This window comes from Copadichromis virginalis, linkage group LG20 (genome assembly GCF_057382275.1).
Source record: "Copadichromis virginalis isolate Kocher_CV1m ecotype Utaka linkage group LG20, C_Virginalis_male_GT1.1, whole genome shotgun sequence".
NCBI classification, from domain to species: domain Eukaryota; kingdom Metazoa; phylum Chordata; class Actinopteri; order Cichliformes; family Cichlidae; genus Copadichromis; species Copadichromis virginalis.
The window spans coordinates 33,117,370-33,134,318 of NC_140637.1; the positions used below are offsets into that span (position 1 = coordinate 33,117,370).

General features: G+C 42.3%; 2 protein-coding genes across 6 annotated transcripts; both read left to right on the forward strand.

The window, feature by feature from the left end:
* The first annotated feature begins 1,013 nt into the window (after nt 1–1,013).
* LOC146685233 (neural cell adhesion molecule L1-like) lies at nt 1,014–3,699 on the forward strand. The gene is made up of 5 exons (XM_085444340.1): nt 1,014–1,074; nt 1,399–1,558; nt 2,191–2,318; nt 2,841–2,881; nt 3,185–3,699. The coding sequence occupies exons 1-5, from the start codon at nt 1,047–1,049 to the stop codon at nt 3,302–3,304; spliced, it is 477 nt and encodes a 158-aa protein (XP_085300466.1). The 5' UTR covers nt 1,014–1,046; the 3' UTR covers nt 3,305–3,699.
* Nucleotides 3,700–10,702: 7,003 nt separating this feature from the next.
* Nucleotides 10,703–16,850, forward strand: LOC146685234 (uncharacterized). Of its 5 annotated transcripts, none has more exons than XM_085444482.1 (7): nt 10,703–11,005; nt 12,359–12,694; nt 13,352–13,678; nt 14,200–14,337; nt 14,635–14,736; nt 15,258–15,298; nt 15,602–16,850. In XM_085444482.1, exons 1-7 carry the CDS (start codon nt 10,966–10,968, stop codon nt 15,719–15,721), a joined length of 1,104 nt encoding a protein of 367 aa, XP_085300608.1. In that variant the 5' UTR covers nt 10,703–10,965; the 3' UTR covers nt 15,722–16,850. The 5 variants fall into 5 exon arrangements, with proteins under 5 accessions (XP_085300608.1, XP_085300605.1, XP_085300607.1 ...); XM_085444479.1 differs by having other exon boundaries at nt 14,245–14,337; XM_085444481.1 differs by having other exon boundaries at nt 14,245–14,337; nt 14,641–14,736.
* The last annotated feature ends 99 nt before the right edge of the window (nt 16,851–16,949 follow it).

Below are 16,949 nucleotides of genomic sequence, written 5' to 3' on the forward strand. Positions count from 1 at the left end.
CTTCATACACAGTTTTTATCAAAACATCTCCTTATCGTTTCCTTTTATGGTCTCACACATCAGTTCATCTCTCCTTCTCTGCATGTCCTCATTTTCTATGCACGTGGGTGGCTGCATGTGGGGTCTCTGGATGCGCTAAGCTCTCTAGCTAGTTCAGCTTTTTTTATCTATACTTATCAAGATGTGTTAGTGGCAGTTAGTGCTGCCCTTTGCAGCCAGACTCTAATGCTGCTTCTACACTCTTTCCTATAATGCTGTTTTTTATTTGTAACTACTTGCTCCTGCAGTTGCACAGAGGCCTGCTAGCAGTATAATACTATATACAGTTCCACAGGTGGCACAAAGATGTTGAGATCCTCGGTGTGAGTGAGCAGTACATCAGAGGGACAGCTCACCGTCAGGAGGCGAGGCTGAGGGTTACATACAGCCAGAATTTCATTCCAAAAAACACAAATACACACAAATAGTTACAAACTATGGCTGAAAATAAAGGGAAAAATAAATAAAAAATACATACATATTGGACAAAGGATGTTAAAGATGAAGCCGATCTACAGGAGGAAGAGGAAGGCCTCAGAGGAGATTCATGGACGTGGTGAAGGAGGACTGCAGAGGTTCTAAAGGGAACAGCTGAAAGAAGAAGGCTGAGAGAACCAGCATCCCTGTGCCGTGTCAGTTAGAAACGACAGATCTTTAAGATAAATAAACGTCACTGTTCCTTCAGTGCAGCAGTTTGCAAATAAAAGTCCGATTGCACTGTGAGAATGTATTTCACAGGTTTAAAGAAAATAAGAACTTTAAAGACCCAAATCAGTTTTTCTTCTTTTTAACAGTAAATGTCAACAGGAGTGTAAATATGTGTAACATATAAGGTGGTACACAAAATTAAATTCAGCAGCAGCTCACACACATGACGCACAGATGGATGTAGAGGCGAGGAGCGTGGAGGAGCTGTGGTATTTGGAGGAGGGACTCTTTCAGAGACGTGAGTTCCTGCTTTCCAGTGAAGAAGAAGAGAGGCAGCAGCAAACCATCAGAGCTTCATCATGAAAGTGCGTCACTCCTCTCTGACCTGTGAGTACACTCACCTCTTTGTTCTGTCATGAATGTAAAAATTGCAGCACTGAAAATGGGCACAAACCTTCAGCTACATGGTGGATTTGATTAAAGTCAGACATTCATGATGCTGCCGAACTTTCAGAGTCAGAGTCTGACTTGTTTGGCCTCAACCTTCTCCTGGATTAATAAAAAAATTAGTGCTTGTGTTTTTTGTTTTTTAAGTTGGCCACAAAAAATAAACCTTCAGTTTGAATTACAACTCAGCAGTGCAGCCTTTACAGAAAAACTTTGTAAGCAGATGCTAAAAACACTCTGTCGTAACTTCTCTGTTACTTTCAGATCGAACGGTGATCCTGACGGGTCCCCAGGACGTTCGCGCCCTCCGAGGTACCAGCGTCCTCCTGGACTGTTGTTTCGCTGTAGATCCTCGGCTGAGCAGTTACCAGGTGGTCTGGAGGCAAGGCGACCGGAAACTATCAGAGTCTAGTGTCGATAAAAAGTAAACAAAAGCACACACTCGCTATGTTTCTGTCCATTCTCAGAACATTCTGAACACATTGCTGTGTAAATACTCGGCTCAGATTCTGTCAAAACTGACTGCACAGAGCTTCACATCCAAAAGTGAGACAAGTGAGACAGAGCGAGCCACAAACAAGCAGCAACTGAAGGCAGCTGCAGGAAAGTGAAGGAGAGCATCTCCAGAGAGGAAGCAGCATTTAGTGTGGTTCAAACGTCAGATTATTTTCATCCAAGTATTCAGCTAAATCCTTCAAAATCTGTTAGTTTGTGCAATTACTTTTAGCCTCAGTAGTCACTCTTAGAGAAATTGCTGATTTTTTGTTTCCAGGCACTTTCAGGTGTCACCAACAGTCACTGTTGTGAAACGGCACAGCTCTGCCGATGCTTCGTTTTTATAATCACAATCCCTGAGAAACTCTGCCTCTCAAAGAAGCTCTTATTTGTACCGAGCCATGTTACCGACCTGCTGGCAATTAACCCAATGAGATGCAACATGTTCCTCCCACTTTCGCTCTTTCGTCTGTTCTAACTTCTCCGTGTTGTTGCCATCAAAGTCAACATCAACATTTCTGGATTTCGGTTGTACACGTGTGCTTCTCCGTCTGTGTGTAGGTACATGATCTTTGACAACGGTACACTCAGAGTAACGGACGTCCAATTACACGACACCGCTGAATATTCCTGTGAGGTCATCACGGATGTGGACAAGGTTACCGCCCAGGCCTCCATCACCGTCATCGGTGTGTGTGTTTCTGCATATTTTGTAAAGGACCCTCGGCCAGAGTCTAATATTGTTTTTAATGACTCACCTTCTATTGTCTCACTGGCTGATAACCACCTGCACCATCGGGCTGCTGGTTCTGATAGTCTTCATCCTCACATGGTGCAAGCACAGCAAATACAGAGGTTATGTTTCCAGCATATTCACAATGTGTCACAGACACAAAAATTATTTTCAAATGTTCACATTAGTTACATATGTTCAATTAAAAAAAAGAGCTGCAATGAAATACAGTTTATTAATTCAGCAGATTTCAGCAGGAGGTAGCATCCACATCCCACAGTATACAAAAAAGAAACACTGGAACAGTTTTCAATGCTTTTTACACAACGAGTCAACAGTCGCTATTTATTCAACTGGATGACGTTTAAACGTTTCACAGCATAACTGTTACCCCTGCTTTACTGTTGTCCTCCAGCCTCACGTGCACTTTGAATGATTGTTCCCTCTAACAGAGGAACATCCTTTGTTTGTTCCACAGGGTTGAGGACCAGAGGAAACTCAGAGGGCACAAACATGGAGGTGACTTTCTTTCTCTTTGGTTCCTCTCACTGTTGACAGACTGCTACTGTAACAAAGAAATAAAGCAGTCACAGTGTGATGGTTCAGTTTGTAGACTGTTCCAGAAATTACAGTCCAAGAAGGTGAATTCAAACAGGTAGGTGACAAAAATGGCCGCCCAGACGGAGACTCCAACAACAAACAGAGACACTGTTGTCTGAGAGGTTCAACGAGGCAACGTGGAAATATTTACCAGCACAAATGATTTAACCAAGTCAGAGTCTCTTCTTTTTATGTGAAGAAGACAGTTTGTCTCTGTTTCAGGACGTCCACTACGAGAACTGTACTCCAGGTTCTACACGTGAAGACTCGACCTACCAGAGCCTCGATCCAGCCGGCAGGGACCAGGACCAGACCTACTCTACACTCACACACCACACATGAGACTCTCTGGATTCACACCTGGGTTTGTTTCAGTGCCTCAGGTTTAAAGTTTGAACACAAACCCTGAAAACTGTAAATATTGACTCACTTTGGAGTCAGCTTCAAGTGGCTGTTAGAGGAACTGCAGCTGCTGGAACGTCTGCAGGAGGAACCAGCCCCACCAGCCCCCATCATCCTACACGAGTGCCCCGTGGACACTGTGAAGTCTTTCTGCTGCAGTGTGTCATCCATTTGGCTGAGAAGGTGTCTGCAGTCTTCCTTCTCTCCAACACCTCGACACCTCCAGGACCCCGAGACTGACACGAAAAATGTCTTCTGACCCCTCCCACCCTGGACAGAAACAGTCGCTCCCCTCAGTATCATGAAACTGCCAATATTATGTACATGTTATTAAAAACAACAAAACACATTACCTTCCCTGATCAGTCTGTTTTTTGTACACTAAGAAAAATAATTAAATGTTATAGATTTCATATTTTACTCAACCCTAAACAGAGACAACTTTGAATTCTTCTATTTTATTTGAGCGTTTTAAGTGAATCCATTGCATTAAATGTTCATTTGGAATCACTTGATGGATCTGCATCAGACTAATCAGCTGGTTAGCCACACAGAGCTAACAGCAAACCATATACAGTGGGGCAAAAAAGTATTTAGTCAGCCACCGATTGTGCAAGTTCCTCCACCTAAAATGATGACAGAGGTCAGTAATTTGCACCAGAGGCACACTTCAACTGTGAGAGACAGAATGTGAAAAAAAAATCCATGAATCCACATGGTAGGATTTGTAAAGAATTTATTCGTAAATCAGGGTGGAAAATAAGTATTTGGTCAATAACAAAAATACAACTCAATACTTTGTAACATAACCTTTGTTGGCAATAACAGAGGTCAAACGTTTACTATAGGTCTTTACCAGGGGCCTGTTCTTCGTACCTCGCTAAGTGAGTTAGCTGGATTAGATTGTTGACGATTTCGCGTGATCCTGGATCAGTCGGTTCCCCGAAGCTCATCCGGGACTTGCTGTCATAGCAACAGAGCCGTAAGCGTAAACCTGCTCGGGAGCAGGTTTACTTTATGTAAACAGGATTAGATCGCGGCCACGCAGGTATGTCCGCTTCATTTATACGAAAGCAACAGCGATATTCCACCACTGTTTCACCATAAATAAATAACATCAATGTAACTAAAGATAATGCAGCACTTGACCCTTTTATTGATGTCACACAGATACATACAGGTCATTTCCTAAAAAAGGGAAATGTACTATTAACATTCTATTACATGTATGTGATTATTACAGATGTAATTCATATTTCAGAGTAGTAATTGTAAATTACTTCGTGTAATCAAGATGAGAGACCACGGCTATAAAAGCGAAGGTGGATTTGGGAAGCCTGTCGCAGCCATGTCCTGTCCGTATACGTGAGCAGCCCATTGCGGAAGGTGCAAGATTGATAAGGAGAGTCCTCAGAATTCAGCGTATATTGCGGGATAGACAGGATCCTTTAGCTCAGCGCGACAGTGTGCTCATTGAGAGATATCGATATTCCCGTGAGGGTATTATTCACTTAACCAACTTGTTGACGAGGGGGTGCAGGACCACCACCTGTCTTTTTTTGCTCTGCCCTTTTCTTGGTTGCTGTTATGAACAAACAAACAGATTATTCCAGGGTCTCTTTCCAAGAGACGAAAAGCAATATAAGTGATAAATATTACCATTCTATAGAATATTCTTATATTTCACTTTTACTTGTTCCCATGTTCTAGTGGGTCCTGTTGTGGCTCTAATGTGAAAGAGGATATAATATAACAATATAATATAATGTAATATAATATTGGATAATATAGTGTAATATAATAAATCTACCCTACCGCCTACTGGTGTTGGCCAGAGGGGCCGATGGCGCGATATGGCAGCCTGGCTTCTGTCAGTCTGCCCCAGGGCAGCTGTGGCTACAACCGTAGCTGCCTCCACCAGTGTGTGAATGTGAGAGTGACTGAATAGTGGCATTGTAAAGCGCTTTGGGTGCCTTGAAAAGCGCTATATAAATCCAATATATTATTATTATTATTATTAAATTACTTACGAGTTTAATTTGTCAGCAACTTTCTGCCAGCCCTCTCTCCTTGCTTTTGCAGCCTTTGCAGTGTTCCCTTGCTTTCTGATTTAACTCTGAAACTCCTGAAATCCCTCACTCAGGAGTTCTTGCTCTGCTGCCGAAAAATACCGAGCCGAGCGCGCTCCTTCGACATTTTCGCCGACCAATCAGAGGGTTGCCGATCAATGTTTCTACTATCGATGCTTAGCCCCTTTTACGGCACCCAGTGATCTCACATTACTTCATCCAGCTGTACTAATCGTCAACAACAGGTGTGTTCGGGGAACCGGATTAGCGCGCTCACGGTTAGCGCGATGGTTTGGTCTTGGATGTTTCATTTGATCTTGGATGTAGTAAGCGACGTACGAAGCACAGGGCCCAGGTTTGCACACACAGTAGCTGGTATTTTGGCCCATTCCTCCATGCAGATCTTCTCGAGAGCAGTGATGTTTTGGGGCTGTCGCCGAGCAACACGGACTTTCAACTCCCGCCACAGATTTTCTATGGGGTTGAGGTCTGGAGACTGGCTAGGCCACTCCAGGACTTTCAAATGCTTCTTACGGAGCCACTCCTTTGTTGCCCGGGCGGTGTGTTTTGGATCATTGTCATGTTGGAAGACCCAGCCTCGTTTCATCTTCAAAGTTCTCACTGATGGAAGGAGGTTTTGGCTCAAAATCTCACGATACATGGCCCCATTCATTCTGTCCTTAACACGGATCAGTCGTCCTGTCCCCTTGGCAGAAAAACAGCCCCATAGCATGATGTTTCCACCCCCATGCTTCACAGTAGGTATGGTGTTCTTGGGATGCAACTCAGTATTCTTCTTCCTCCAAACACGACGAGTTGAGTTTCTACCAAAAAGTTCTACTTTGGTTTCATCTGACCACATGACATTCTCCCAATCCTCTGCTGTATCATCCATGTGCTCTCTGGCAAACTTCAGACGGGCCTGGACATGCACTGGCTTCAGCAGCGGAACACGTCTGGCACTGCGGGATTTGATTCCCTGCCGTTGTAGTGTGTTACTGATGGTGACCTTTGTTACTTTGGTCCCAGCTCTCTGCAGGTCATTCACCAGGTCCCCCCGTGTGGTTCTGGGATCTTTGCTCACCGTTCTCATGATCATTTTGACCCCACGGGATGAGATCTTGCGTGGAGCCCCAGATCGAGGGAGATTATCAGTGGTCTTGTATGTCTTCCATTTTCTGATGATTGCTCCCACAGTTGATTTTTTCACACCAAGCTGCTTGCCTATTGTAGATTCACTCTTCCCAGTCTGGTGCAGGTCTACAATACTTTTCCTGGTGTCCTTCGAAAGCTCTTTGGTCTTGGCCATGGCGGAGTTTGGAGTCTGACTGTTTGAGGCTGTGGACAGGTGTCTTTTATACAGATGATGAGTTCAAACAGGTGCCATTCATACAGGTAACGAGTGGGGGACAGAAAAGCTTCTTACAGAAGACGTTACAGGTCTGTGAGAGCCAGAGATTTTCCTTGTTTGAGGTGACCAAATACTTATTTTCCACCCTGATTTACAAATAAATTCTTTACAAATCCTACCATGTGGATTCATGGATTTTTTTTTCACATTCTGTCTCTCACAGTTGAAGTGTACCTCTGGTGCAAATTACTGACCTCTGTCATCATTTTAAGTGGGGGAACTTGCACAATCGGTGGCTGACTAAATACTTTTTTGCCCCACTGTAAAACCTTAGCATACGCAGCAGCTACAAGGATGGTGTTCTTATTCTATTATTATTACAGTGGTTGAAACATCATAAGTCTGCCTTCACTTTGTAATCCACATCAGTCCTGCTGCAAATCCCACATTTCCACAGCGTTCCTGTGACTTTTGGTGTTCTTTAGGTCAGCACTATGTTGGTGTTTGTATTGAATCAGATTATTTGTATGGAACAGACTTTGGTGTCACACCAGTTTGTACTACAGGATGGAGTAGGGAGCTGATGTGGGGTCCAGTCTGTGAAAGAACAGCTGTTCCAGTTACCCTAACTTACAACAACAACACAATCAGTGGATGTGATGAGCACGTTACCTACTGAACTGTAAACGGAGGAATTTCTGATCATCTGTGGATCATTTTTGTTAACTGCTTATTCAGCTGAGGGTCACAGGGGTGGAGTCTGTCCCAGCTGTCACAGGGAGAGAGGCGGGTCCACCTGCACAGGTCGCAAGTCAGAAAGGACAGAAACCACACTCTCTCATATACACACCTATATGTTTTGGGCACAACCTGACAACCGTCTCATTGGACCGTGGGAGAGCACATGAATGTCACAGAAAGACCCCAGCTGACCAAGACCCTTGAACCTGGAGACTTTAATCTGGGCAGCAGTGCCTGACATCACCTCACCGCCCCGACGTCAGGCTCTAATCTTGTGTTTGTGTTTTACTCCAGGGCAGCTGCCGTGACACCGTCACCTGGAGGAGTTTTAGTTTAGAACTCCTGTTATCAGATACATGGATATAAAGTCTTTACTTTTTATGTGTCTTTATGCAATACACGTGGATTCTGTCAACTCAGTATTAATATTCAAGTCAAGCCAGCTTCATTTGTGTCATGGTCCTGGGTCGGTGACCCAGCGCTTTTAGTTTGTTATCATTTTCTAGTTTATTATGATGATGATGATGATTATTGTTTGAGTTCTATGTGTTATATTCGGTCTGCCTTTGAGTCTGCGTCTGTGTCTCTGTCTATGGTGTCACCCCGTCTGTTTGTGAAGCTGTCTGTTTAGTTCTGTGTCTTGTTTGGTTCCCCGTGTCTGAGTTTCCTGTTTTATTGTGAAGGTCTCTGTCTGATGTGAGTGTGTTCAGTTTACGTTTCCCCTGTCCCGTCAGCTTTGATTCCTCCCAGCTGTGTTGCCCTCCTGTCTCTCATCCCCTGATTACTGGTGTGTGTATTTAAGCCCTGTGTGTTCTCCTGCCTGTTGCCGGTTCGTCTGTGTTCCTCCGTGTCAGTCTGTGTTACCCTGGTGTTACCCTGGTGTTACCCTGGTGTTACCCTGGTGTTACCCTGGTGTTACCCTGGTGTTACACGGTGTCCCACGGTGTCCTGTTCCTCGTCTGCGTCTCTCTGCTTCTCATCCGTTTGTCGTATGCTCCCAGGTCTGTTATTTTTAGTTCTCCCAGTTTAGGTGTCTTCAGTTATTTGTCATGCCCCACTGCTTGTTTGCCACTACACCTTTGTAAATAAACCTCACTAGCATTTCATCCACTGCCTGCATCTTGGGTCCTTCTTCCAACTCCACACGGCTCGCCTCGGCAGCCGTGACAATTTGAACAGCACATTTTAAAAATAATTACTCCATTACTAAAATAATCAATAGCTGCAGCCCTACAGCTGTCCCCACCTGAGGAACTGGCGCGGGTGCAGGGGCGGGCCGGGCCCCGGTCGCTCTCACCCCGGGAACAGGGATGGGTGAAGGAGCAGGTTCAGGAGAAGCCCCAGGAACTGGAGGATAGACTGTGCTGGGGTGAAGCTGCAGAACAGGAGGGCCAATCTGAGCCATACTTGGGAGTGATAACTGCTATTAACAGCCATTGGATAGAGTGATAACCATGGTGGGTCTAGTCAGTATAATCAGCAGTAAATGAGTGTGTGGGTGAAGAAATGCTGCACACAGTGCTGTTTGATTCAAGAACCCAAAGCAAAACTCAAAAAGTGTCTCAGGGAGGGGAACCAGCCAGATGTTGTCAGTGTCACTGATGGAAATCCAGCTGCACTAACCCTCCAGTACATGAGACCTGCCACACAAACAGGCCTACAGAAAGACAGGGTGGAGTGATTCAGCACACAGTACACAGGCGGCTGCTGGCTGCAGACAGGCTCATTACATACAGAGACGTTCTCTTCACACTGATGCAAATAAAAGAAATTATATGACAGATTTTACAGATGTATTTAGCAGTCAGTCAGCACTTTGAGGTTTTTGATTCCATAATAGTTGTTGTGAAATCAGAGTAAGAACAGTGGGCTGGACCTGTCTGGCAAATTTGTCTCAAACTGACAAAGAGCTCCATCGTCATACATTAGTCTGAAGGTAACAATGTTGAGAAATGCGAGAGCTTGTAGAATATTTCGAATGAGTTTGATTTGTTCCTTCATCCTGTTGATTTATAAAATTCATAACATGTGTGCTTAAACAACATTAAACTGTAGGTCTCCTGTCATGATCAGTTCAGTTATAATCATACTGAAATACCATTGAAACGTTTTTTTACCATGAAACATGAACCTGGGACAGTCGCCTACAAACACCAAGCAGGTAGTCCTCTGATTACATCAAACAGGAAACAGGCCGTCTGCTTTTAGGGAAAGAAAATCCGAGCGCACAAACAACAGGAGGCGTTCATTTCTAGAGGCAGTCGTAACTTAAACACTTTTCAGTGTATCTGTATTTTTAGCATGATTCAGATAACCTGGTCACAATTTGCTGGCTCCTAATTATGGCCAGTTCAATAAGTTGAGACAAATTGTTCAAGATTAGACAGTCCATCAACGTAACCATCACAGTGAGGTCTCCTTTCAGGGGGAAAGAATAAAGTCTTTAACAGAATGAAGCCAGGCAGCAATAGGAAGATGATTCCCTTTATTGCCTCATTCAGAGTGTGTAACAGTGGGTGTGGTTCTGGAACAAACATCAGGTACATCAACCGTGGAACATAATGCGAACACTGACGAGGATAAACCCTCAGCCTTACACTGGAATTCAGCAACACTTCAAATGTTTCCAAAAACACAAGTTGCTCTCTCTCAGTCTCCGGTAGGTCACAAATATCAGATTACAGCTGATTTATTTATTTAATTTGTTTAATATTAAACTTTACTCTGTCAAAAGATGTTTTTTCTGGGTCTCAGGAGGATCAGTTGGCTGAGTGTGACAATAACATTCCTGCATTCCTGGAACTGGAATATTGAGCTAACTGGAATAATGTTGGGATGTCTCATGTCGGACTGAGGACGTACTGGATGCTACACTGACTCGTGCGTCACCTTGTGGTTCAAAGTGGTATTACATGAGGCTGCCATGTAATACCACTTTGAACCACAAGGTGATTGAAATGTTTGATATAATATCAGAACTGTTGTTCTTTCATATTCTGTTCATAGATGTATTTAAATGTTCAAAGATTTGAAACTCATGTTAAACAAACTGTGAGAAGAAAGAAAGTCTGACTCTTTTCTAACATTTGACCCAAACTGTTTTTCTAAATGATCCCAAACTAAAGTTCATTATCTTCAGATACAGAAAGAGAAATGATTTCATGATGAATGATGATCATTGTTGGAGGTTTTGGTCACGGTGCTGAATTTAACAGAGTCAAGTGTCATCATTGTATTTCCACTTTGCACATAATACTATAAATATAAGGAGGAAGCCTGAGGCCCTGCAGCAGACTCACAGACGGATGCAGAGGGGAGGAGTGTAGAGGTGCTGTGGTGTTTGGAGGAGGGACTCCTTCAGTCAGAGAAGTGAGGCGTCACAAGTTCCTGGTTTCCAGTGAAGAAGAAGAGAGGCAGCAGTGAACCATCAGAGCCTCATCATGAAAGTCCGTCACACTCTGATCTGCTGCTTCTTCCTTTGTGAGTACATTCACTTGTTCTTTCTGTCACTCTCCTTCTTCAACATGTTTCTGTTGTTAAACATGATGATCAGAGTCAGCTATGAGTCACTTTCATGGACGCTTCTTCCATTCAAACTGCTTTTATTCATGATTTCATGGATGTGTTTGTGGCCAGTATGGACAGAAGAAACCATCACAGTGAGACATTCATGGACATGTTGCTGCTCACTTTGGCTTTAGGATTCGTCCTTTCAAAGATGGTTTCTTACAAGTGTTTGTTACGTCCTCAAAATAACCTGTAATATCAAAGTAAAAACTCCACCTGATACTTTCAGTTATTATTTGAAAATACAAACTTGTTGATCAAGTCAATGAATTTTTCTTTGAAAGACAAAAACACATTTTGTTGCTTTTACTGTTACATGTTCCTGTTTCTTCACTGTGACTATTCACAGTTCACTCCCACAGTGCATATAGATTTGACAAAATGACATCACTTCCTGCAGACAAATATAAACCTGTGAGAGACGTGAGTGAAATCTGTCAGCATCTTCAAACCCAGAGTTGTGTGAAAAGTTATTTGCTAATTCTTCCTGTTTGTCCTGTTGGAGCTGAACAGAAATACGACTGCACAGAGTTTAAATGCTGGAATGAACTGAAATCATTCACATAAAGTAACTGACTCACATCAGCTGCTGAGTTTGGCTTCAGAGCTTTGAAATAGAGTCATAAATTACTCAATAACATGTCGTTCATTGCAAGTATTTGTTACTTCCTCAAAAAATAACAACAAAAAAAACAAAACAAAGTGTCTTGCCCAAGGACACAACGACTGAGACTGTCCAAGCCGGGACTCGAACCGGCAACCTTTCGATTACAAGGTGAACTCCCAACTCTTGAGCCACGCTGAGCCTCAGTAAAACTAAATTACAACAAATAAAAACTTCATCACTGGTTTTGTTGTTGCTTCATGAACTTTGACACCAGCAGTACATTTAAACTAAATGATGACATCACTTCCTGTGGATGAAACACATGAAAAACTTGCATGTTGAGCTGTTGCTTCAATCTCTCAACACATAATTACTACAAGTACCACACAGAGGAGTTATGAGTCATTTACATGTTTTGTTTATCTTCATCTTTTATTGTCATTTTATTCATGCATAGGAAACATGTTCAGATATATTTTGAGTCGTGTCGACTGGAAGAAGATTTTCCACCACTTTAGACAATAAAATGTATTTGACATGAATCATTGTTGTTATTCAGACTTTAGTCTCAGTGTGTCTGTGTGTGAATGTTGTGATCAGACTGCAGCTTCTTACAGGAAGTACAAACAGTAACTGTTGATGGTTCATGTTTCCAACAGCTCTGCAGGATGGAAACCCTGAAGTCACCGATGCTCAGATTCTTCACTATGGAGTCATTGGAGGAGATTTGAAAGCTGTAGTTGCCTTTAATTCTGCAGGAACATGGAAGATGTTCTGCAGAGAAGAATGTGAAGGAGAAAACATTCTCATTAATACAACTGATGTCAGAGCTCAAACAGGCAGATACAACATTGAATATAAAATAGAATCAGTTTATGTTTTATCTGTGAGCATCTCAAAGCTGACTGAGTCTGACTCTGGACAGTACAGCTGTGGTTTGGGTGGATCTTCATCATCAGCTTCACTCAGACAGTTCGTGATCGTTGTTGCTGAAGGTGAGTTTCTGTTTCAGCTGTGGAAATGTTTAGTTTCTGTTCCTGAAGCAAAGTTTGAGTTTCACTGACAGCTGCTGACGGTTTAAAGAAGCTGAAGTTTGTTCTTCTGTCAACTGTTGGTTACATTTGGACTCCTCTAAGTAACCGATGAACTGCAGCTGGGACACGAGTGTGTGTGAATATTAGTGAGTGTGTCAGCTGATAATGATGTGAATGAAATGTTGATGTCAGAAACAGACGCTGATGAATGAAAGAAGATTTCCTGATGTAACTTTGATTTTCTTTGATGAGTTTTTGCTTCTGTGTCGTCGGTTTGATCTTTCCAAGAGTTCCCCTCACAGCAAAATGGATTCTTCCTCAATGAATGTGTGAAAATCACATTCACAACACAAACGTCCATCCAGACTTTAAATGTACTTAAAACCATGAAGGGTTCACAGTTTAGAGTCTATACTTGTCATAAAAGCTGATTTTTCATGAATCCAATCAGTCTGATGATGAAGCCGTTTAAATCTCACTTAGTCCAACAGTTCCTCTCTCAGACTGGTTGAACTGGGCAGCTCCCAGTGTAACTGTGGATCAAACTGGAGTTACTCTGATCAGACTGCATCATCTTCAGCACAGATAGTAACTATTGATTGTTTGTCTCTTTAACAGCACTGCTGGATGGAAACGATGATCAGCTGAAACACTTTGATAAAGAAACTGGAAGCTCTCTCACAGTCGGATGTTCCTTTAAACAACCTGGAAACAGAGGGTTCTTCTGCAGAGGAGAGTGTGGAGGAGAAAACATTCTTGTTCTTACACTTGATAACAGAGCTCAGAGAGGCAGATACAAAATTGGATATGATTCACATACAGATCCAGGAGTTCTGTATGTGAGCATCACACAGCTGACCAAGTCTGACTCAGGACGGTACAGATGTTTACTGAGTGGATCTTCCAGCAGTTTATTCAGAGACTTTGAGGTCACTGTCACAGACGGTGAGTTTTTACTGACATTAATCAAATGTTGTCAGAGTGGAGCTGTTCAGCTGTTCCTTATTTCCTGTCATATATCTGCTGTTCCAGTGGTGGATGTTCATGTTGAACACGAGCAAAGTTTCTAATAATGAGCTCAGTGTCTGTACAGTGATCCCTGTGAGCCAACAGCTCAGGCTGCTCTCAGCACTCAGTTTATCTCAACATAGAAACAGAATTATTTAGAAACAAGATTATTTAGAAGTGTGAACTTTGTAAAGTTACTGTGATGGAGAGCAGGAATCAGAGTGTGGAGCTGGAAATGAACAGGTGACCATTAATGTCCCTAAATGTCTTTATTGTTTCCAAGAACCTGATATTTCAACATACATTCATATTTTATTTCATTGTTAAACTATTTTAGTGCATTTTTTTAATCTAACACTAAATTTGCCAAACTGGTTTTTTCTCAGTCAGTGGATCCATTTAAGGCTCGTTTGATTTCTCAGCTGATTTTTGAATCTTTGTGTTTTTCTTCTTCACAGCTCCAAACATTTATAAGTCAAACTTTCCTCTCTGCTCTTGTTCAGCAGCTGGACCATCAGCCACAACTACAGGAAGCTGCACACCTTCATTAACTTTGACTGGAAGCACTGAGCAGCCTGAAAGAGCAGCATCTGCAGGTACATCCATCTATGAGTCTGAGAGTAGAAACATTGACAGATTCTTTATAACCTGAGTGAAAACTGGTTTAATTATTATCATAATTACTCCTTAATGTGTCCTGTTATATGCTTTTCATTTAGTTTGACAAGTGACATTAGCAAACAATCTGAGGTGAATATGTTCTTTAGAAGCTGTAAAATGCTAAAATAACACAACCTCTATTTCATATTATTTCAGTCTGTAGGTGATGAGTTCTTACTGTACAGCTCTATATACTGTACGCATGTCTTCAGCTTGTTGTTCTTCTCAATCAGCTGCAGATGTGCTGCTGGTTGTGGGTCTGACTCTGGCTCTCATCATCATCCTCTCATCACTGACTGTTCTAATAATCTGCATCAAGAGGAAGAGCAGCAGAGGTAAGACAACAGAGACACAGAAACACACAGAACGTCTCGTTTCTAACCAAAAACTCTTTTTTCACTTCACTTGAAGTCTATTCAAACAGCTGCAGTCAAACATCAAAATATTTCATCCTGCTTGTCCACTTTGGGCTCTAAGAGGAGAGTGGAGTGACTTGTAGAGATGATGTTAAACACTGGAAGTAACTGAATCCTAAACTGTGTCACACATGAACTCTGGACACTGTCAGCAGGATCAGATCCAGATGTTCTCTGCTTCAGACGTGTGAAGTAAAAACAGGAAAAATATATGAAAACTGTAAAATAGTATAATTATTGTGGATCACTTCTTCAGTACACAGGAGGAGACTCGAGCAAATGTGAGTCTTTGATTCTGAAGGCAAAGTCTAAAATGAAGCCTGATAAAGTCCAACTAAGCAGGATGAAAGAACGGGAGGGGCAGCAGTGATCTTCAGCCTCACGTGCACTTTGAATGATTGTTCCCTCTAACAGAGGAACATCCTTTGTTTGTTCCACAGGTTTGAGGACCAGAGGAAACTCAGAGGGCACAAACATGGAGGTGACTTTCTTTCTCTTTGGTTCCTCTCACTGTTGACAGACTGCTACTGTAACAAAGAAATAAAGCAGTCACAGTGTGATGGTTCAGTTTGTAGACTGTTCCAGAAATTACAGTCCAAGAAGGTGAATTCAAACAGGTAGGTGACAAAAATGGCCGCCCAGACGGAGACTCCAACAACAAACAGAGACACTGTTGTCTGAGAGGTTCAACGAGGCAACGTGGAAATATTTACCAGCACAAATGATTTAACCAAGTCAGAGTCTCTTCTTTTTATGTGAAGAAGACAGTTTGTCTCTGTTTCAGGACGTCCACTACGAGAACTGTACTCCAGGTTCTACACGTGAAGACTCGATCTACCAGAGCCTCGATCCAGCCGGCAGGGACCAGGACCAGACCTACTCTACACTCACACATCACACATGAGACTCTCTGGATTCACACCTGGGTTTGTTTTTGTACTTGAAGACTTCAGTCTTTTTACAGACCCTGGAAATTCACAGCAACTACACCCATAAATGTGCACATTTTAAGCCTTAATACAACTTAATAGGTTAAGTTTTAAAAATAAACAACTCCCTGAATGTTTGTTATAAAGGAGGAAATTGCAGATAGAAAGACAAAAACGTCTTGGTCTCTGTCTGTCACCCTTGTAAAACGTGTTTATTTCCGGTGTAAAGTTGGACATCAAGTCTATGGTTAACTCACTGGAGCCTCAAGTGAACATTAGTGAACTGCATTTTTTTTTTATCATTTTAATTTGCAACAAGACTAATGAGAACATGCCAGATCAGCTCATTTTTGCATGCTTGTCACATCCATTTACTTCAGTGCTCACTCCACTGTGCTCCCATGTATTCATCGGCTGTTTCTTATGCTCTGCTTAGCTGTGGTTTTGATCTACTCTGCAGGTTATGTCCAAGTTACTGTCCTAACTTGCAGGTTTTATCTCAGGTTCATTGCTAGTGCATGTTTCTGTGTGTGAAAAGTGCATTTAAATGGCCTGCATTTGTATAGCGCTTTTCTAGTCCATAGGACCCCAAAGCGCTTTACACTACATTCAGTCATTCACCCATGCACACACACATTCACACACTGGCGATAGCAAGCTTTAGTCCCAGAAGTTCACAGTCTGATATGATTTTCAATAAGATTTTTTCTGCTGTTTACTTTGCCCTGTCGTTGACACAGTAATACTTATGATATGCAATTAAACAACTTCAGGCTTAGCTCGGTTTTCTTTATGAATGCCATTAAGTGTTATTGAACATATCTTATTTTCTTTTGTAATTAATTGATTTCTTTTAATAAACAGGCAGAACTTGTAACTGAAGCCACGTCTCTTCTTCTCCAAACCTCACTGTGTGCTGGTTAATGGCCGTGATGTGCAAAGCGAGGCTTCATGAAACACGAAACACGCCACGCATGTGTGCTGGAATTATATTCAGGCTTCGAGACGATCTGAAAACATCTCCACAGTGACACCTGCTGGACAATTTTACTATCGCCACATCTTGGAGATGCTGTTTATGAGATGCTCGCAGCAGAAGCGTCAGTGAGACTTAAGATAAAAGTAAAAAACGCATGTCGTGAAAATCGTTAAGAAGTAGGTCACCTGTATTCATGTGTTTTTCTAATATTTCTTTTACAATAT